A 21537-nucleotide genomic window follows, 5' to 3' on the forward strand; every position below is an offset into this window, starting at 1 on the left:
CAGCTCTGCTCACGTGCAACGCACGGCTCCCTTCAGGCAGCTCCGGCAGGGCACCTGAGGCCTGAGCCCAGCACCTCTTCGCTCGGGCCTGCACCAGTGCTGGGCGTTCAGTGCAGCGCCTTGTCACACCTCCCCTGGGAGCGGAGCTGGAGCAGGAACCCCAGCCAGGCTGCAGCGGGAGGAGTCACGCCCGGCAGGGCACGGGCACGGGGCTGAGAGGTGTGTAGTTGGCCAGGCCGTGCTGCGTATCACACTCAGGCCCGCGCTGCACACACTGCCCTGATTTAGTTAACTGGGGGGCAGACCTGGGGTGGAGGCTGATTTGGTCTGAGTCCTTTATTGGGGTTTAACTCAAACCAGTTCCTGATCGACTTCCGCATCACCAAATTATCCCTGAGCTGGCGCCAACTCAGAGCAGCCAGGCGGCCTTCGGCACTGCTCGAAATACACTGGTTTGAAGTCACACCTTACGTTAAACTGGTGCACGGCTGTGGAGACAGACAGACAGACAGACACACACACGCTTTTATACTCCCAGTCCCACGTGCCAGGGGCCGGGAGCCCCTTGCTCACACCCACTCAGGCCAGATCTTTTTTCTTTCCTTTATTAAATAAAAGCAAGGGGGGCGCACCTCCCCCCCGCAGACCGAGGTAGGGTTGGCTAAAGCCGGCGACGCTGAGTATGCAATGAGCGAGTCCGTGCGGGCACTGAGGGATGATGTCCATTTGGAGCCCAATGCTCGGAGAACCACAGGCACAGCGTCAAATGCAGAGGCCTCTGCGCTCTGGTGTTTAATGTGCAGCCAGAAAACAAAGACAAACAGTTTCCCTGACACCTTGGGGTGGGGCAGGGCTGGGCTGGGCTTCGGGCAGCCCGGGGGACCCAGCGGGGGAGATGGCGGTCGTTTCCATGAGGCGGCTGGGGCCCTTTGGTGCAGCGTGGGCAGCGTAAAGGTGCCATGCAGTTGGTGGCACTGTGCCTAGCACCCCGGTGCGCTAGCAGGGCTGTGCACAGGGGCCTGCGTGTGCAGCATCCTGCCCGTCGTTTGCACTTTGCCTGGGGAGAGGGGGGATTTTCTGGCAGGTAAAAGGCCCCGCTGTTTTTCCTGCCCAGCAGCGGTGCCCCTCCGGGAGTGCCCTCGGGGTGAGGGGAGCTGGTTCTATGCTTCGCCTCCCGCCAGTGCAGCCCGGTTAGCACCAGTTCCCGTGGGTCGCGGCTGGGAAGCTGCTCCCGGGGGAACGGAGCTAAGACCCTCCAGACTCATTTCATGCAGGGGCCGCTGATGGCAGCGGACGTGGGTCGCTAGTGCCCAAGACTGGCTTCAACCAGGGCCCTTCCTGTGAACGGTCCAAGGCCCATTAGGCCCCTCTGGTCCCCCCTCTTAATTCTGCCCCGGGGGCAACCTGCAGCCAAGGCCAGGCTCCACCGGGCCAGCAGCCAAGGCCCAGCTGACAGCAGCCTGACCCCCTTCGGGGGTGTGCTTCGTAAGCACTGATAGTGCCCCCCCTCCAGTGCTGGGAGGGTCCCTCCCCACGGGGGTGTCTCGGCAATGCTGGGAACCCACCCAGCACTGCAGGGAGGCTGCACCAGGGCCCCTGGCGGGGAGCAGGGCTGGGTGCTGGGAGGGGAGTGCCTGGGGGAAACGTTCAAAGTCCAAGTCTGTTTCTTCCTATCCCTGCTGGAGAAGAATGATTGGGGGGGGGGGTCTGTGCGCTTCCCCCACGGTCCTGAGGGCTGGGTGAGGTCCAGCCGCGCACGGGTTCCATGCAGCTCCAGCCCAGTGTCCCTCTGCTCTCCTGCCACTGCCGAGCGCGGCGGGCGCTACAGCTTATCGCCGGGTAGCACCTAGAACGAGAGCACAGCCCAGCTTCCAGAGGCAGTAACCGCCTCCCCGCCCGCCCGGCCAGCCGCAGAGCAACCCTCCCCTGGTCCCAGCCTGTCTGCGTCCCATCCGCCTGTTTGCCCTCCAGCAACCGTAAAGCATGCAGGGTGCGTCTGCTTCCTCCTATAACCTCGAGTGCTGACTGCTGGGGCTGGCAGCCACATGGGCACCGAGGGCCGGGGCATGGGCTCAGGGCCAGGCGGGAATGTCTGTGGGAGGCCGGTGGGGCAGGGGGAACAGAGCCGGCTCCAGGACCCAGAGCCCCAGGTCCTGCACTCAGCTTTGCGGGGCAGGACGTGCGGGCAGCTGCTTTGCCTCTCCAGAGTGGGGCGGGGCAGCCGAGCCTGTGCCTGCCGCTTTCCCCTCATGGCCAGGGGCGAAGAATGCTGCCTCTGGTGGATGAGGGCTGCTGCCAGGCCGGGCACTGGCTGGCATGTATCAGGATGCCACTATGCCAGGAGCCAGGGACCCTGCAGGCTCCCATCCCGATGACCCTGTATAAATCCAGAGGGCAGCCCCGTCTCCGCTTCAGCCCCTGTGCTTCGGGAAAGTGCAGAGGCCTGACCACCTCCGACGACTGGCTCCCAGATACCCCAGCCTTGGCCCCCGTCTCCAGATCACCAGGGCTGGCGAAATCTGGCCCCAGGGCGGGCGCTGCAGCAGGCGAGATGGCCACGGAGAGCGGCTCCCAGGGGGACAAGGGGGCTCTGACGGTGCATCTGGAGACTCTGCTCCTCCTCGCAGGGCCAGGTGACGCGGGTGGGGGGCACCTGACGCCCAAACTCCCGGCCCACCTCCCTCTCGGCACCGAGATGTAAGGAATCGGAGAAGGGTCCTTACCTACCTGGTTCCGTGTTTTGTGGGATTTCTGCAGCCAGACGCGCCACTGGTCGTAGAGCTTGATGCTGAGGTTGGAGCAGCCGTAGGCGTGTTTCTTCACCCAGCCGAAGAACTGCTTGAGCTCCCGCCGCAGCGTGGTGTTCTGCTCGCCGCTCTTGGGGTCGCACACGCCCGGGACCCGATCTGGGCAGGGAGAGCAGAGGGGGTCAGAGCGGAGCTGCTGGGGCTGGAGGATGGCCAGGAACACTGGCACGTCTGTGGCCCCGGACGTGCTCGTCTTTGGCCATGTTCATGGGAACTGCGGCCCGGGGTCCCACAACATGGGAACTGCGGCCCGGGGTCCAGCTTGGCAGTGCCAGCACCGGAGGGTGGGGCGGGAACCCTCCGTTCTGGGACTGACAAGAGGGGGCCATTTCCCTGGCGGTTAGCTCACCGGTGGAAGCAGGAGGGCTCCTACCCCAGGTCCCTGGGGCTGGGCCTGTGAGGGCGATTTGCAAAGCTGTCTAGACAGGACCCTCCTATGAGGATTAATGCCTCCAAATGTGACCTAAAATCTTCTGTCTGCCTAAGAATCCCCCTGCCTCCGGCGCTGAGCTCCCAGCGGCTTTTCCTGGCTGGGGGCAGCTGTGGGGGTCCCAGCCCTTGCATGGCAGGTCCCGTGCTCCCCCTGTTGTGCAGTCCAGGGACTGAGCCTGCGGGTCCCCCAGCAAGGGCTGGGGTGGGGCAAAGCTGTTCCCCCACTGATCCCATGGTGCAGATGCCCAGGGAAGGCGTGACATCGACGCCACATCATAAATAAGGGCAGGGGAAACCTGCTGAACGGCGGGGCCGTGCTGGCGCGGCGTGAGGGGTGGAAACGAGGTTCGTTCTCTCCCGGCTGGGAAATCAGAGCTCCGAATTGGCTTCTTTGCAAGAAATCCAGGTGCCGGGCACAGAGCGGGGCCAAGGGGGGAACAACCTCTCCGCACGTCCAGCGCTCTCCGGAAAGTGGGGAAGCAGAGGCTGGGCCGCTGGGGCCTCTGCAGCCTGCCCCGCCCCCCCACCCTGCCTGCCCCCTCCCTTCCCAACCCCACCGCCCCCAAAAGACAATGTGAATAGCAGCCAATTTGCATATGGCGCGGGAGGAATGGCTGCCCCAGCAGGACTGAATGTTAATCTAATTATTGCCAGAGCCAAGGGGGGCGGGGAGGGGTGACCCTGAACTCCAGCAGCTGGCGGGGTGCCAAGACCCCCGGCACGCCAAGGAAAGTTACATCTCCAGGAGGAATAGGGGAGTCGGCGCTCCGAGCCATCTGGGGGGAGGCGCTGGGCTGGATTTCCGGGCTGAGGGAAGTGTGGGGTGTTACAGAGGCGCTCGGCCTGCTGGGGAGCCTGGAGGGACCCCTCCAAGGCAAACGAACTGGGGGGGCTGTGACGAGCGACAGCCTCAGCTGGAGAAGGTGGAGTTGGCGTGTTGGCTGCAACGGAGCCGGGGCTGGGGGGGGGGGAGCGGCTCTGCCTCACCCCAGGCCAGGCAGCACCTCTCGGACAGGGCATGGGAGGGTCCTGCCATCCCACAGCACAGTGCCTGGCAGGGAAGGGCCGTGCCCAGTGCCCCAGCACCGCAGTCCCGAGGTACCCCATGGCCGAGGGCATTCGCGTGGCTCCCTCCCGCCAGCTGGGAACCTGTGCACCTCCTGGCAGCCAAGTACCTGCTGCCAGCCCGAGGCCCCTTGCAGCCTCTCCCACTGGAGGAGCGTGGGTTCGGCTCTCCAGTGACCCATGCAGATCAGCTGGGAGCTGGGTCCCTGGCCCCAGCCTCCTCCCCTGTGACCTGCGGGCCGTGCTAGTGTGGAGCCGGAGGACTCCGAGGGGCCCCTTCCCCGCTCCCCCACCACGGTTATTGCCGCAGGGCCGCGCTGCTCACCGCTCCGAGGAGTTGAGGCCGCCGTGGGGTTGCTCCAGTCGCTCCAGATCCCGGCCTTTTTGGAGCCGTAGATCCCGAAGGGGTTACACCGAACTTGGACGAAGTACACGGTGCCGGGCCGCAGCCCTGCCAGCCGGCAGGACGTCTGGTTCCCTACATCGTCCACGACCTGCCGGGAGAGGAGGAAGGCGGGTTCCAGGCACGTTCCAGCCTGTAGCAGAGCTAGCAGCTGCGCCTGGAATACGCCTTCCCTTGATGCCCAGAGATCCACTCGGAGCTTGTTCTCCAGGGAGGAAGGATGCTCAGAGATCCATGTGGCTCCCACGCTGAGCGAGGGACAGGCCAGTCCCTCTCTAAGCAGGCATGTCTGGCTCCAGTCTCCTGGCCCCCTGGGTAAGGCGTTGGCCACTGGAGTCCCGGGTCCCAGCCATGCGTGTTTGCTCCCTCACGCTCACCTTCCACTCCGAACTGTCCTCCACCCGGTACTGGATCTGATACTTGGCTTGAAACAGAAAATCCTTCAGCGCAGGCGGGGAGCTCCAGCGCACGCTCAGCTGGTCCTCCAGGTCCCCAACTCGGCTCACGGTGACGTCCGCCGGCGGGTCGGTGGTGACTGCCAGGGGGAGAGATGCGTTAAGGGCACCAAGTACAGGCAGTGCCGGGGAGAGGGCTGCTGGCGTGACCTAGATGAACACCCCAACCCGGAGTGCTGCTTTCGGGGGGCCCACGGCACCACAGAGAGAGACGGGGAGTCACTAGCAATCGGGCCTGGCCAGACGGCAGCTGTGCCCAGGTCCCGGCTTGCGTTTGCACAAGGCCTGGGAAGGGATTGGGTTGCTCCTCCAGGGGAGGCTTTCAGGCAGGAATCTGCTCCTGACTCGTTACTTTCGTGCCCTGCCAGAGTAAGGTGCAAAGTGCAAAAGCATCTTGCATGCAGGCAGCTCTCCCGTTCTCGCGGCCACTAGCGTGCGGTGCAGGGAGCACTTGGGAGCAGAATCCTCCGGTGGCTGTGGGGTCCCCTGGTGCTGCTAACGCTCCAGCCCGGGGGGAAGCTCAGGGGGTGGGGTGCTGGTGCGATGAGCACCCAAGCCACTGGGGGGCCTCTCTGCCCCTCCTAGGGCTGGGGGGCGTGCAGGACCAAGCACCCACAGTGTTTTGCTGCTCAGGACCAGCCCGGTGCACAAACGGAAGGGAGGAGAGCTGGGACTTGGGGGGAGCTCTGAATGAAACCCTTCTTTCAGCCTCTTGCCCCGTTGGCTGCTGGGGCAATCGATGGGGCATTCGCTCGCCTTGCGGTTGTTGCCGGGGCGTGCAATGCGGGGGGGATGCGTGTGCCTTGGATCAGCACATCGGGCTGGGGTTACACTGCTTCCCAAGTGTACGATACAAGAGGAAACAGGGGCATTTCTTCCTCTGGCCATGAACCAGGGATGTTTCACGTTCTCCACGGCGCAGGTTGGACATCTGGCCGCAGGTCGTGTGGCAGCCCTGCCCCTCTTGCCTGGGCCTGGGGTGGAGCCCCTTTCCTGGCCATGTGCCTCATGGGGCAGAAAGGGTTAAGGAGCAACAGATGCCTCCAGGAAAACATGGAGAAACATCCTAATTAGATTAGAAGCAATTCTGCTCACATATCGTCCATTTCCTGCTGCCTTCTCCGTCCTTCTCTATTACCAGGGAGGATGCCATGAACCCAGGATCCTGGTCCCCCTTGGAGCTCTGCTATGCCTTCCCCCCCAGCTGAGGTCATGATCCCCTGTGTGTGACATCACAGTCATCTCCGCAGCAACCGGCTGTGACATCACAGTTGGGAGGGCTGTGGCTCCAGGTGTGGGAGGAGGGGAAGGGAATGCAGCGACTGTGGGGCTCAAGGAAGGATCAGGTCTCACCGCAGTGGGCTGTAACATTCTCCATGAGGTGTCAGCAGCTCTTTAGCGCGTGAGAAGCCCCCCAACTCCCGTCGGTGCTGCTCCAAGCAGCCGGGGCTCAGATTACCAGAGCCGCTCTGCTCCACCCGGCTCGCCTTCCAGCACAACCAGAGGAAGGATAGCTAGGAGCAGAGGCACGCTGGTAATTAGGGATGGGCCGCCCTAGGCCTTCCCACCAGACTTTGACTGAAATCCTTCGGCTCCCCTCTCCTCCCCTGTGCACCACTGCTCCCCACGGCGTCCAGCCCCACAATGGTGCGTCCAGCCCCATGGGGAGCTGGCAGCAATGGGAGGTCCCTTGTGTTAGGACTCTGCCCCACAGCACCCAGTGGAGTGGCTAAACCCTTCCTGAGCTGGGGAGGGAGCGGACATCATGGGCTGTTTCTGAAGGATTTAGATCCCCCTCTCAAAAATAAAAATCTACTCTAAAAAAACCCTTTAAAAACAGCCAAAAATGGGAAGGAAGGAAGGAAAGAGAGAGGCGGGATGCACACGAGCAGTGGCCCCATGCAGGGTGGGGGCGGCACAAGCCAATGTCTCACCCACGTCCAGAATGTCGAGCATGACGACTTCAGAGACAGCCACGCCGAGCCGGTTGGAGGCCTCCACCCAGATCTCGTAGGGTGTGAAGAGGGCCAGGTCTTTGGGGATATGGCAGGAGTACTGCCCTGCGGTGCGATACTCCTGGCACGTGTTATCCCGGCCGTACCACCTGCAAACAAGAGGCATCAGCCCTCCCGTCAGGTCGAGTTCCCTGCTGGTGAATTGGCTCTGGAGTCAAGGGAACTCAGTCAGTTTGCACCAGCAGAAAATGTGGCCCTTGGTTTCCGTCCAACCTTCCATGGACAGCTGAAACTGCTTCCGGAGCTCTGCACGTGCACATTGGCTCTAGTGCATTAAGCAGGGATGGGTCTGGTTTCCTCACTGGCGGCTTCTGATGTTACTGAGCTCTTTTGGTATGAATCCGTTGAACGATCGGCATGGACAGCACTGCCAAGTCTACCCCCTCCATATTAACACAGGCGTTACGTGCTCCTAACAGGAACTGTGATTCATTCATCTGCTGTCCAATACTGGCAATGTCTCTTTGCAAAGTCTTAGATTCCCAGCCCAAAACGCCAATGTGTGCTGTTTATCCCGAGCAAAGACTCTTTGTGCTTCTATGCTGCCTTAAACCCAAGGATGTCAAAGCACTTCCCACATGCTAATGACTAAATCCCCACAATCCCCCAGGAAGTAGGTCAGTGCCATTAGCCCCACTGTATAGATGGGAAAACCAAAGCACGGAGAAATTGCCCAAGGACAGGTACAGAGTTACTGGCTGAGCTGGGAATAGACCCCAGGAGTCCTGGCTCCCAGCCCCCTGCTTCCTTCCCACAGCGGGGAATAGACCCCAGGAGTCCTGGCTCCCAGGCCCCTGCTTCCCTCCCACAGCGGGGAATAGACCCCAGGAGTCCTGGCTCCCAGCCCCCTGCTTCCCTCCCACAGCGGGGAATAGACCCCAGGAGTCCTGGCATACACATGGACTAGCCTATGCATTAGCCACGTACTCCTCTGAACCTCCGTGAGAGCACGTGTAGAAGAAGCAGTGGTGGGGCATGCTTCCCCTGGGCTGCACCCTGCCTGGGTCTCCCTGCCCATATCGTCCTTGGCCTCTCTCAGGCTGCCAGCAAGGAGAAGCCTGTTAGGAATCAGCCTGAGCCCCACCAAACTCATTGCACGTGCTAGCCAATGGCGCCGGTCGGATGGCAAGAGCTTGCAGTCTGTCTTTCACCTCCGGGGTGGGCAGGTTGGAACTTGGAGGAGCCGCAATCTGGTTCCCCTCTTTGTAGGTCCTTTGCCTCAGCACTTGCCTGGCAAAGAATAACCGGAATTCATCTCCCCTCCCCCGCAGCTGGCCCATACCTGAGTTTGTATTTGAGGGTGTAGTTGGTGTGCAGGTAGGTCTCGCCATCCGTGCCGGGGGCCCATTTACAGGTGAGGTCTTTCATGTTTTTGGACCAGCAGGTTATGTTGCCTGGTTTTTCCGGTGGCACTAAAAGGGAAAAGAACCCTTGACATGAAACCAGTTCTGCAAAGAAACCACCAAAGCTTCCCCAGCTCAAAGCAGCCTAGAGACTTACAAGGGCCGAGCCCGAGAACTTTGCTCAGTAGATTTGTTTGACAAACTGTTTTAAGATCCCTGACTAAAGGCATTTAGATGCTCAACTAAAATCAGCTCATTTGTCACTCACCTGCCAGGATCCAAGGTCAGGATTCTGTGATTCCCACGAAAGTGTGGATGACATCACCCACATCCAGAACACCCCAGGGAACACAGGAAAATACCCTGAGCTGGGTGCCAACAAAACCATCCACTGTTGTAGGGGGAAGACAGGCTCCTGAACTCGGGTCTTGGCAGGTGCATGACAGAGCAAATTATTTCCAGCTCTTCGTTTTAAATGTAAGTGCTTTTGGTGGGTTGGGTTTTTTTAAAACATCTGCCCATTTATTCTGTTGCTGAGCTGAGATCTGAAGCAGTTTTCTTTTGGGAACAAACAAAAAAAAACAAAAACGGTTTTCTGTTCCCAGTTAAGCCTCTGTATTCTGAGAAACTCATAGAAATGTCCTTAAAATAGCCTAAGATAAAATCTTATGATCATTGATTTGGACAACAGTAATTTTACCAGCGGTTGCCAAACAGTCTTTCTGCTGTTGTGTTCTCACATGCAGAGGCGAAAGCCAGCTCTGATAACTCCCAGGATTAGAGTTCCATTAATGAATGCTGGGAAATGAGCAGGTAGTGCAAATTATTACAAGGACATTAAAGGTGCAAATGATTAGTGTACAAATTACTGTTAATATTGCAGGGGCTTCTCTGACTCTTGTTCTGGGTAACCAACGACACTTTTAAATTACTCCGTTTGTTCTGATGAAATGCTCAGCCCCTAATGAAATAGGTGGCCACATGACAACACGCGGCTTCTCTGGAAGAGAAGCAAAATCCCTCTGAACATCTTGCCATTGGTAGAAACCAGGGGAACTTTTTTGACAAGAGCTGGAGTGTTAAGCCTAGTGTCTGGGCCAAATTCCAACTCAAGTGGTTCTCTCCCTCTCTAAATACCCCGGGGCAGTTTTGATTAGAGATTTGATTCTTAATTTCCCCTCCTAAACGCTATTGAGCAGTGCTGCCCAGTAGGTTCCACCCCAGAAACAGCTGCATGTCAGTGGGTGGGCAGCCACTGCTGTACCCGTACAGTCCTTAAAGTGCTTTGGGACCCCTTAGGATGAAAGGTGCAATCTAAAGTTAAGGTCTATCAATGAACAAGGTAAATATCCGTGTAGCCAGATTCATCCCCGTGTAAGCTTCCAACTCAACAGACGTGTACCAGGGATGAATTTGGGCTGGTTTGTTTTTCTGGCTGTGCCTGGGGTGTTTGGGGCGAAACATCTCTCTAAGCAGAAGCATTGTGAACATACATCCCACGTAAAGGCAGGACCCAGCCAGGATGCTGCCGTCTCTGCTGTGACACACCAGGTTATCTCCTGACTGCTGCCTGGACCCGTTCAGGTTGGCTAGAGCCACGCTGAGGGTGGTGCCATTGAGGACCTTGTAGGACTCTGGGGGGAGACGTCTGCCATTCAGAGTCCAGTACAGGTCCTCTGCTTTCAGGTGTAAGTCAGAGTTCACTGAGCAAGTGGCGGTGAGCGAAGAGCCAATCACCAGAGTTGGATCTTGGGGGGATATGACTGCAGGATCTGCAGCAAAAAAAAAAAAAGAAAAAGAAAAAAGAAAAAAAATCAAGGAACAATCTCTTACGTGGCTCAACCTCTAACTCTTCCCCCAAATAGTCTCTGGTCTGCCTGCCGGGTAAAAATCCTCCCTCGCTCTTCATATGATGAAAACATAGGAGATGCCTGGGATTTATATAGGCGGGTTTGGCAGCTTCTTCCCACTTGGACGGTGAGATGTAAATCGAGTGTGGATTTCTCTCCAAGAATAAGCTGATTGTGTCAGTGGAGAAGGTGTCTCTTGCTCACCGCTGCCTGGGCAAGGATTGTTTATGTGGTTTGCTCTGGCTTTGGTTGCTGCAGCCTACGGGGCTGGGTTTCGGTAGGGCGTGGCTGCCCATGGCTGGCGGGTGGGGTTTGTGGCAAAGGGGATTTCAAAAGCAACTGTGGAAACACTTTTTCAAAAACCACATTCACAGCCAGACCTCCCCGCACCGGAGAGGGAAGCGTCAGGGACCCAGAGCTGGTCAGTTATGCGCTGTTCTGGAGGGCTCCAATTCAGCAAGGCACCGGAGGACCTGCTTAACTTTAAGCATGTGCGTAAGGCCTGAGTTTGGAGTGTACGTCCCTGTTGTAGGCACCTACGTCCAGTTTCGGCCCACAGTGATGCACAGGACTCCTGCTGAGACCCTGGAGGTGCCTAAACTTCCTCGTTGTCTAGCTTTTGGCAGTAAAAGCTCCCAAGACACCCATGTTTCTGCCTGTGAATGTGCACATGGCTGTGTCCCTGCGCCCAGCCCAATTCCCCAACCAGGGGAAGACAGGCCTGTGTGTGGCCATCTACCTCGTCCGAGGTGCTGCTCAGAGGAGGACTTCCCTCCTACCCTTTAGCCCAGTGGTCAGGGGACTTGCCTGGGATGTGGGAGCCCCCCGCCCAGTTCAACTCCCCCCTCCGCCTGATGGGGAGAAGGGATCTGCTTCCTCTCAGGTGAACGCTCTAACCATGGGATAGTCCAAGCTGGGGAAAATCCCTCAAATCTCTCCTAGTGAAGCTGTTGTACTCTGGATAAATAAAGAGAGAGTCATTGGAGCAGCGGGGCTGGATCCTGAGTTTCCTACGGTGAATGCTCTAACCACCGGGCAACAGAGTCCTTCTCACAGGGCTACCCCTCCTCCTCCCCAAACCAGCAGGAGGCGCTGGACTCCAAAGCGGGTTCCTGGCTGAGAATCGGAGCAGAAGCAGGTGCGTCCCGAAGCTTGGAGACCCCTCTCACTGGCATCTCCCATGGGAGAGCCTAGCGTACTGGCTTTTGCAAATCACAGTCTAAGGGGCCCCTCTCGCCCCATTCCTTGTACAGGAGCCAAGATTCCACTGCCCAACACCTGAGAGCTTTGTTGAGTCGGAGCCTGGACCTGCAAATCCATCCGCTACGCTCGGGAGCCCAGTGTGCACCCAGAGTGTCACCCAGTGACAGTCTGCACACACCGGTTCGCACACCTAAGCACCACCTGTTACAATCACACTCCCTCCCTGTGCCCCATTACCCATTTGACACAGAGCTCCGCTGCCCCTATTTGACAGTGCAGTCCTAAATGTATATCCAGAGTTGCAGGATTGATCTCACTCCGGGTATCGGTGAGATACCGAGGAACATTTTAAAGCCCTGATTCAGCACAACTCTTCAGCCCATACTTTTATTAGAAGTACCACCAACTTCCCTGGAATTGCTCCTGTGCTTAAGGTGAAGCATGGCTTTAAAGGGTTTGCTGAGGCTTTATCTGATTGGTTTGTTTATATTCCACCCTCTGTGCCACAGGGCCGCCCTGCCAAGCTCATTTCTAGCCATCAACCTATAGGAAACGCCACCAATCTCCATCTACTAGAGACTAACACGCTCAATGTGCCAACGCCACTTTGGTTGCCCTGGAGATATAACCAACCACTGCTGAGCAGATGCCACTTTAGAGTTTTGTCAGCCATGCAACTGTTTCTCCAAAAGACAATTTTCTGCTCCTGGTGGTGATCTTCCCCTTGTGGCCATCTGCCCAGGGATGAATTGCACCTCAGTGAGTGAGACAGTGCATTTATTTGGGATTAATTCTCAGAGCTCCTGGCCCTGGGGGCACGCTAAAAGCTCCCAAAGGCCCTCCCCAGAGCGGGCAAGCAAAACAACCCCCCGGCCTGCAGCCTCCCTGACTGCAGCACTGATGACAAAAGAACACACTGTGCCTTAAGCCCCAGCCTTGTACAGATGTTGGGCAAGGAGCTGAGTCTGCAGCGCGGTCCCTGAAGTCAACAGAGTTGGGCCCTGGTATTCCAGTGGCAAACTGGGGCCCCCACTGTATTGCTATTTACTCATATTGTGCTAGTGCCGAGAGGCTCAGGGCCTCGTTATGCCTGGCCCGTGTTCGGCACTGCCCATGAACAGGGCTGCCTAGCGTGGGGATACCTTGGCATCGCTTACCAAGGGGGTGGCGTTTTCTCTTGGGCCAGCTTAGTCAGCATGGGCCGAGGCAAGCCCCGTAGAATGGCCTAAGCATAACTAGACGCCTGAACGAGATGAGCAACCGCAGCCCCGAGGGGACCTTTGCCTTGTGTCTCGAGCGTGCAGAGCTGCCACTGGGGAATGTGCAGTACAGGTGCTGCACAAAGCTCTACGTTCCCCTTTGCTAAAAACAAACAAAGGCCCGTCCAGCTGCTGTACCGAGTTCCCAAAGAATCTCTGCAGTTCAGAACCTCCAGCCCGACGTGCAGGACAGAACGCGCCTCGGCCGCCGAAAGGGCCTCTGAAAACGTAATCACGCTGCACACAAGCATTTCCATCCACCAGCGTTTCAAAACCCAGAGGAGCTCTCGGTGAGAAAGCTGCAGCCCTGCGGATAAAAGGGGCCAATGCTCTGGGCCCTAATTCTAGTAAATCTTAATCTAAACACCACTGGAAACACGTACGAGCGTCATAAAACAGACACGTTTCCCGTCCTCCATGCAAAGCCTTAGAGAGGGAGTGTCTGGAGGGGCCAATTTTTTAAGCAGTGTTTTTTCGAGACAGACCCAGAAATGAACATGTGTTTTAAAAGGGAAAAGTGTGAAGTTTTCAGATTGGAGAGGAAGGGCCAGAGAGACACAGTCAACGTGTGGAATGTGCAACTCGGAACTAAAATACCTGCTAGAAGTTTTATTACTTTCCTATTTAAAAAAAAAATGCTGATCAGGTGCTAAGTAATACTATAAAGTAAAACCACAGGTCCAAGGTGTCAGGAGCATTTACTCTTTTCTTTTGAATGGCCGGATTTCATTTTATTTTTATATTGGAAGTTTAAATGCCTGGGAAAGAGGAAAAAAATCTCTGAGAAAAGCCTCTGAGATCACACAGCAAGAGTGTGCTTTAACTGGGAATTGTAAAGATTTAAACAAATAATTATCTGCAAGATCCCCAAAGGGGAAAACAAAGGACAATTTGTACAGTCTCAATTTTTGTAAAAAATACAGTGAACATTCCCGCAGATCCTGAGAAATGTGGTGCACAGACCCCCTTGTTGCTGTGCCAAAGTCATGTGACAGACCCCAGAAACCCCAACCGAAAGAGCCATTTCGGCCAAAGACTTTGTTCCTTCACAATCGTCCTCAACCTTTTTTTTTCCCTTTTTCGTTTTGAGGCTGCATTTCTCATGCTCCATCCCTCAGGTGAATCTTTTTAAATGTTTTATCAAACTCAATAGAGTCAAATATGTGTGTGTGTGCGGGGGGGGGGGAACTAGTCATTTAAAAAGTGCTTTGGGTTTATTTTTGAGTTCTGGTCACTTGAAGGGGCTCATTTCTGCATGGCAAAGTTGGCACAGGCTTAGTCTTCAGGCAGGGTGGGTGCCTTGGACAGGTTTGAAAAAAATTGGTTCCCAGACGTATAAAGTTATAAACGACTGAAAATTACACACTGGCCACAGAACTATGGGGGGCTGTTTTCCATTATTCAAAGCAATCCTAAGCATATCCACCCATGCAGAGTTCCTAAAATAGCACAGCAAAGCAGTACACCTTTGCCGAGGAGAAAGGACGGGCTTGTGGGTAAAGGACGATTCAAGTCCTACCCCCCTTAAGAGACTTCCAGGGCCCGTCACTCTCTCTGGGTACACCAGCCCCTGGGGGTGTAATACCAACACACACCCCATAGGAAGGATTTGGTGCTCATGTACTGGGGTCTATACCTTGGAAGGGTTCTCGACCCATGTCTCACAGCTCAGGAGACCCATAGGAAAGTGTGAGTCCCTGGTTGGGCATCGTGCCAAGTCTGCGGGGGCAATAGAAATGCCATACACAGGTCAGTGCCTGGCTTACTGTGTTCTCGTTGCCATTCTCTGCCCGTTTCCATTCTGACCCTCCTCTGGGATGTTTTGTGGGGACTCTAGCTGTGATGGGGGAACGTTACCAGCCTAGAGGTACCGTCCCTCTCCCCCACTAACCTGATAGCAAAAAGGGGGTAAAAGACTTTCGATTATAGACTCTGGAGAGTTCGGAAAAGGGCACAATCCTGCCCCCCCCAAATGACAGCTCCAGACAAGCCACTGAAAGACACGTCCCCTGCTCTCCCGCAGCCCGGTGCATTTAACAGACCCCGCTGCATCTCTAGCGGTTCCTTGGGAGTACAGCAATGCTCCAGTCAGGATCAAAGGGCTGAATCCACCGAACTCCAGTGAAATCAGGAGAGTTACCCAAGGAGGTGGTGAGGGCTGGCAGGTCACATCTAGCCCAGTTCTCCCCAAGCCCAAGTGGGTCCCCGAAAACACAGACTCCAAAGCAATTCTGTACAATCTAAGCTTCCCTGGGAAGACTGCTCCCCAGCCTAACAGACAAGGTTTGTCCTCAAATTGAGCTTGAATTTCTTACTTTCACCCTAATCTGGCCACAAAACCACTAAACAATCTCCCCCTGCCAACGTAGGTGCCCATCAAATACTCCAGACTTGGACATCAGTGTCTGTGCACACCTGGGACCCTGCTGTCTATAGCAATGCCAGGGCCAGCTGGCATGTGGGACACCCCACTAACACAGCAAATGCCACCCCCAGAGTATTAACCCAGGAGTGCCTGGGGACTGCCTCACACTTGGGGACTGGTCCTGTGAACCTTACCCATGCAAAACTTCCATTGACTTCAATGTAGTGGGAGTGCAGGATGGGGCCCCCGGCTGGAGAGAAGCTGGCCACACTTCTGAGACCCTTAGATGGCTTTTAGGGGGAGCTTTCACTCCAAATGCCTCCGTTTGGGTTCGTTTCCTTGGCACAAGCCCAGCTTAGCTGTTATGTTGGTTCCAAATAATTAGCTATTGCTGTCTAATAAATTAACTGCTAATGGTTCTTGTTAATCACTCATTCAATAACTCATTGCAAGCTACTCACTGCCTGTGAGGGAAACCCAGCTCAGCACTGTGGACCCACAGCCTGGATTGTCAGTATTCGCCATGTACCGGGTGATGCTACTGAGGGCGAGGGAGTCACAAATATCCTGGGCTGGGCACTCTGTGTTCCCAGGAGCATCCAACAGCAGCATCCCGGGCGTTTCTTTCCCCACGGGTGCTTGGGAGCAGGCCTGGCCTGGCTGAGGTTTCAGGGTCCTGCTGCAGCGTTATGTGTCCCTGGGATGCTCTGTCCGGCCCAGGCCAGGCTGGGGGGTGGCTGACGCTTCCCAAACAACAGCAGCAGTTTGTCTTGGCCGGACTAGATCGTGTGTTTGCAGCATAGCTCCTCTTGAGAAATTCCCACCATAAAAAGGAAGCACCAACTTCCTGCTACAGGAGAAAGGGAATTCCCCCCCCCCCCCCCCCCCTTGCTTGGGAAACAAAAACACAACTCCAGGAACCAAAGGCTAATTTGTGTTAACAGCACTTCTGGGGCCTTAGGAAATACACTCCCTGCTCGGAGATGCAGGCACACACACACAGAGATACGCACACACGCCAGATACACACACACACACACATACCACAAATAAACAGAAACACACAGATACACTCCTGCCACATACATATACACACAGAGACACACACACAGATGCACTTGCACACAGCCATCCACACCCAGATACAGGCACACACACATCACAAATACACACACACAGATACACTCTCCCCACATACACACAGAGACACACACACACACAGATAAGCACACCCAGCCACACACACACACACACAATTTTTTCTTGGTGAAATGATCATCCCAACTGAAGGAGGCAGAAACTCGCCTGACCCCAACCCAAGACCCTTCTCCTGGAGGGAAACAGCTGGGCCCTCCGGAGCCACTGAGGGAGCAGACAGGCCCCCACTGCCCAAACGGGACCAGGAGTGGGACTTGAGGGTTCCCTTCTATTGTTCTCAATGGGGGTAAGAGAGATTCTCCATTGTTCACAATGGGGGAGGGGGACTCTCCATTGTTCTCAATGGGGGAGGGGGACTCTCCATTGTTCTCAAGGGGAGCTGCGCCCTGCAGGTCCCGGGGTGGGGGGGCTGAGCACGTCCCCTTGCCCGGCTGTCGCCCGGATCGCTGGTCCCCGCGCCAGGCGGGTGCGCCCCCGGGCTGGGCTGGCAGCTCCCCCAGGGCACAGCCGGGGCTGGGGGTGGGCGAAGGGGGTTAGGGCGCTTCCTTCCTGGGGGAGCCGCCCGCACCTGGCCTCGCCTGCGCCCCCGGCGGCTCTGCAGACCGGCACCCACAAGCCCAGCGGCGGGTTTTCTCCGCCTCCCCACGGGCCTGGCTGGTCTCGCCGAGGCGAGGGATCTGTGCGGGCCGTGGCTGCTGAGTTGCGCTGGGGCGCAGAGCCAGCCCCGCGCAGGGAGACGGGCCAGGCGTGGCGCCCCGCGGGGTATTTATATTTGCGGCAATAAAGCCCCTTTGTTACGGCCTTGGTGCGTTATCCTGCGGCGCACACCCCGCCCGGCTCCCGGCGCTGCGCCAGCGCAGCCCCCCCACTTGCGCCTGGCGCGGAGCGAAGGGGTCCCACTCTCCAGGTGCGGTTCCGGAGGCTCTCCGCGGAGCGAGCCGCGGACTAGATCCCCCTCTCTGCGCGCAGACTGGGACCCGCGGGAGCGAAAGTCCCCCCGGCTGGGGGGCTTGAGGGCTGGGGCCGTGGGCTGGGAACTCTTTGTCATGTCAACGGCCCGAGCCCGGCACGTTCGCCTTGGACTCGCCCAGCCAGGCTCGCAGTGTGCCTGAGACAGGATGTGTGTGTGTGACCCGGGAAGCACAGATGGACCGGGGGAGGGGGGGCTAGAGAGAACCTGGGCGCAGGGGGGGTTATTATAGGGGCCTGGGACCCCCGACCCCGCGCGCCTCGGAAATCCACAGAGAGAAAATGAATGGCATGGCAAAGGAAGAAAAATAAGGACTAACGAAAAAGAGGGGCAGGGGCCTTAGGAGACCCCCGGGGGAAGCGAGCCCCCCCCCCCCAGCGAGGGGGCCGGGTACAGGGAGGGAGGGAAGGGGGGCGCATTTCGCTGTGGTTTGCTGCAGATGATCGGAGGAGCCGCGTTTTTAACCAGCATCACCGATTTCTGCGCTCGCCTCACGGCCGCTGCGCCAGGGGCGCACGGAGCTTCTCCCGGCTTCCACTCCCATTGTTGGTGCCTCTCTCTCTTGCACGGTATTTTGGGGGCAGATCCGTGCACCCGCCGTCCCATGTGCGCGGGGCAAAGGGCTCGGGCACACCCCGAAGCGTTTCTCGGGGAATTCAAAAACTCCGGGCGCCTCAAAGCAAAATCTTCCCCGCGCGCCCCACCCCACCTCTTGGAAATGGACTGGCCGTTTGCGCTACAACCTTGCTTGGCCCGGGCGGGCTCTGCCCCCTCCCCCTCTGTCTACAACGATCCTCGACCTTTTCTCTTGTCTCTGCCCCCATCCAGGCACCTTTGCCTGGGCCGGGCGATCTCCTGTTACCAAGCGCACACTCCCACCTTGCAACTGCCAAGGTGACTTTCTTCAGGCTTCAAAAAATTCCCCTTCCGTGCCACAGCTTGCTGGATTTTCCTATTTCCCTAATACCCCCCCACCCCCAACTCTCTCTCTCTCTCTCTCACACACACACTCCCTCTCTCTCGCCTTCGCTTGTTTCCAGCCAGTTATCGATTTCTTGCTAACATTATCCCATCAGATACGGTCTATTACTAACTTGCAAAACCTCCGTGCATCTGCTGCCCACCTTACCGAGAACAGGCCCGGGAGAGAACGGAATGCAGCGTTACTTACATGTCAAGGATTCCACTCGAGGAAGACAAAGCCAAAGGAACAAAAAAGTGATCATATTTCAACACTTTTGTGTGTATGTGTGGGAGCTTGGGGGTTGTTCTCCACCTCGAGGGGCAGAAATGTTTCCTTTCTCCCCGGCAGATGCTCCCAATGGGGAATGGGGTTCCCCCCAATTTTGTTCCGGGTGTGTATTTCTCACACCCCAATTTTAAATTTCAAGAGATCTTGAGGAATGCCTGAAAGAGGAGCGGGGGGTGGGTGGGTGGGGGGGAGAGAAACACCAACAAGTTTTGGAAAGTCCTAAGCAAGTCTGAACAACTGAAATTGACAAGCTTCTTAATACGTCTCTGGCCCCGCCTCACACTGCCCGATCCCGCCCCCATGGGGGGACAGAAATTTACAAACCCTACTCAGAAGAGATCCTATAGTGTTTCCCCTATTCCCCCCCCCTTGTCTCTGGGTTGCTGCAGAGCAAAAGGGAGGGATGTGGGAGAAAGCCCCCCCCGACCCCCCCTCACCTCAATGACATTTCCTGAAATCGCTCTCCTCTTACTCAATCAGCGCCTTGCAAAGATCAGCTGTGAGTCACGGCGGTAAATACCGACCCGGCCACGGGCTGCTGCCCCGCGCACCGCGGTTTCTTTGTGCGCTGTTTGTAACCTTTCCCCGCTGGGACCCGCGGGCGGGGGGTTTCACAGCCAACCTCCCAGAATAACGCTCCCCAACTCCCTCGGCGGAGAGCGTCAGGGTGTCCCGCCCGCGCCCGAGGCTTGGAAGAGAGACACATTCCCTGCGCGATTAGGTGAGTAATAAACCCTCCGAGCTGAGCCCAGGAACTGGGATTACAGCCCCCGGGCGCCTGGAGCTGGGCTCTCCCACGTGTGCCTGGGAGCCTTATCCTGGCCTCACCCTGTCCCCGGCCCCCCTGACCGCAGCGGTTCTTCCTCCTAGTCCGCGGGCGGGGCTGGCCAAGAGTAAACCCGCCATTTCTGTCCCCCACCCCGGAAAGTTCGTTTGTTCATGTTGCTCCTGCCCTTCCCTTATTAATAGCAGGAGCTGGGCGTCTTCCTGTAGCCGCATAGACCCGCTAGGAAGCGCTCAGCGCCTGGTGTGCTCGGGGCTGTACAGACCAGGGACAAAGGGCTTCTCTCCGCACAAGGGTTGCGCTGCTTTAACTAAGATCAACAGAGAAATCAGTTACTTGCCGGGCACTCTTCACAGCTGGGTGGGAATCCGTTTTCTTCCCCCAGCCAATTTTTCTCGTGTGTGTGTGTTTTTGTCCCCCGCAAATTAAAATAAATTTATTTTTAAATTTTGAGGGGATTTTGGCAATGAAAAGAACTTTGTTTTTTTCCGTGAACCCCCTCCAAAATTCAAGAAAACCAGCCATTTCTGCTGACAATGTACATTTCACTGAAAAGGCAGGTTTTCCATCAAAGAAACTCTTCCTTCCCTGTAACTCCGCCTTGTATCTGTGGCGCTGAAGGCAGCAAGGGGGCCAGGTCCATTTGAGCTAAATCAGCATCAACCAGCTTCACAGGGAATTAAAAGTGACCACAGGCTTTTTGAGTGATATTGATTTCAAGACCCCTTATGTGAAACTGGTGCAACTTTGTGTGTGGACTGGGTCCAATAAGCCAGTCCCTGCCCCCGTCCCAGTCCAGGGGTCACACAGCAGAGCTGTAGCAAAGAGCCAGCCAGAGGTCCTAGCCAATGAAGGATTGGACAAGACCGAGAATATGCTTCTTTCAGAGAGAACTTGGGCTTTGAATGATCTGTCCAGGACCTAGACTCCTCTGCGCTGCTGAGTGCTTCATACAAATATAAATAAACAGGGTGTTCTTGGCAAGGCTGGGTTTTCTCACAGCAGAATTTCCTTTCTTGCTCCTCCCCAGCCACCTCCCTTCCCCACACAGGGATTTAACAATCCTGCCTTCCAGGCACACCGAGTGCGACCTAGCCAATTTGGTGTAAAGGGTACTCTACAATGGTGTGTGCTCACGTCATTAAAGGGTATCACAAGGCATGCACACCAGGATTCATTCTGGCATTCCTAACTGGGCAGTGCTTCACTTTGCAACCTTCCTGTTCTTTAATGTAACCCGCTGGGACATCATTTCCTCATTTAAACCAATAAATACAATTTGACACTGAAAAAACAAAAGTTCCATGCGGTGGACCCACCTCCACACACGGGTCCTCAGCAGAGTTGTGATCTTTAGATCTACCACACCGACCACAATGGTGCAGTAGAAGGCTGTTCTCTTCTGTGGGGACCCAGCGCTAGAGGGGGATGGAGACACACTTTGCCGGAGGGCTGCACAGCTCTCCGCTGACAGGGAAGGAATGCAGAGACGGGAACCCTGGGTTCCACTCCAGTTGTAGAGAGGAGTGCTGGTCACAGACTCTTCTACCCCTGCTTCCCCAACCCAGAAACTCTCCCTGCCCCATCCCCTTCTCCCCCCCAGCTCCCGTCCTTCGCCTGCTGCTCTCCTTTGGAGCTGCTCCCTAGCGCCTGTTCCCCACCCTGTATCTTCCCTCTTCATCCCCCCTCTGTGTTCCAGTCAAGCTGCTCTTCCTCCTTCTCCATGAGGTCTGGGCCTAGCAGGTGGGTAATGGAGAGCCCAGGAGAGACAGGCTCCCTGCTGTCCCCAATGGTGCCTACCGCAGCCCCACACTGTGGCAAAGAGCAACCACAGGGCCAGTCCTGCTCACATTCATTATCGGTGGTGCTGACAGCTGTACGTATGATGCAGTAACACCCTTCATCCCAAAAGATCCCATCACGTTTCATTGCCTCTGAATAAAGCGCTTGCTTCCATCTCCATCGAAAAACATCTGCCTCTGGGGTGGCGTCTGTTTAACGACACAGAAAAACATTACCCAGCAGTGTTGCAGGAGAAGAAGCAAAACATAATTTCTCCACTTCTGAGTTCAGGTGGCATCATAGCAATGTAGGCCTGGAAGGGACCTTGAGAGGTCATCTACTCTCGTCCCCTGCACTGAGACAGAGCTAAGTATCATCTAGCCCAATGTTTCTC

General features: G+C 56.6%; 1 protein-coding gene across 3 annotated transcripts; it reads right to left on the reverse strand.

The window, feature by feature from the left end:
- Positions 1-1165: 1165 nt before the first annotated feature.
- CRLF1 (cytokine receptor like factor 1) lies at positions 1166-18749 on the reverse strand. Of its 3 annotated transcripts, none has more exons than XM_034755551.1 (8): positions 18497-18749; positions 10014-10292; positions 8460-8589; positions 7097-7266; positions 5085-5242; positions 4630-4798; positions 2728-2906; positions 1166-1846 (listed from the first exon to the last, which is right to left on the reverse strand). In XM_034755551.1, the coding sequence occupies exons 1-8, from the start codon at positions 18549-18551 to the stop codon at positions 1823-1825; spliced, it is 1164 nt and encodes a 387-aa protein (XP_034611442.1). In that variant the 5' UTR covers positions 18552-18749; the 3' UTR covers positions 1166-1822. The 3 variants fall into 3 exon arrangements, with proteins under 3 accessions (XP_034611442.1, XP_034611443.1, XP_034611444.1); XM_034755552.1 differs by having other exon boundaries at positions 2724-2906; XM_034755553.1 differs by lacking the exon at positions 18497-18749 and adding an exon at positions 15659-15824.
- Positions 18750-21537: the final 2788 nt, after the last annotated feature.

Source organism: Trachemys scripta, chromosome 22 (assembly GCF_013100865.1).
Source record: "Trachemys scripta elegans isolate TJP31775 chromosome 22, CAS_Tse_1.0, whole genome shotgun sequence".
Classification (NCBI taxonomy): domain Eukaryota; kingdom Metazoa; phylum Chordata; order Testudines; family Emydidae; genus Trachemys; species Trachemys scripta.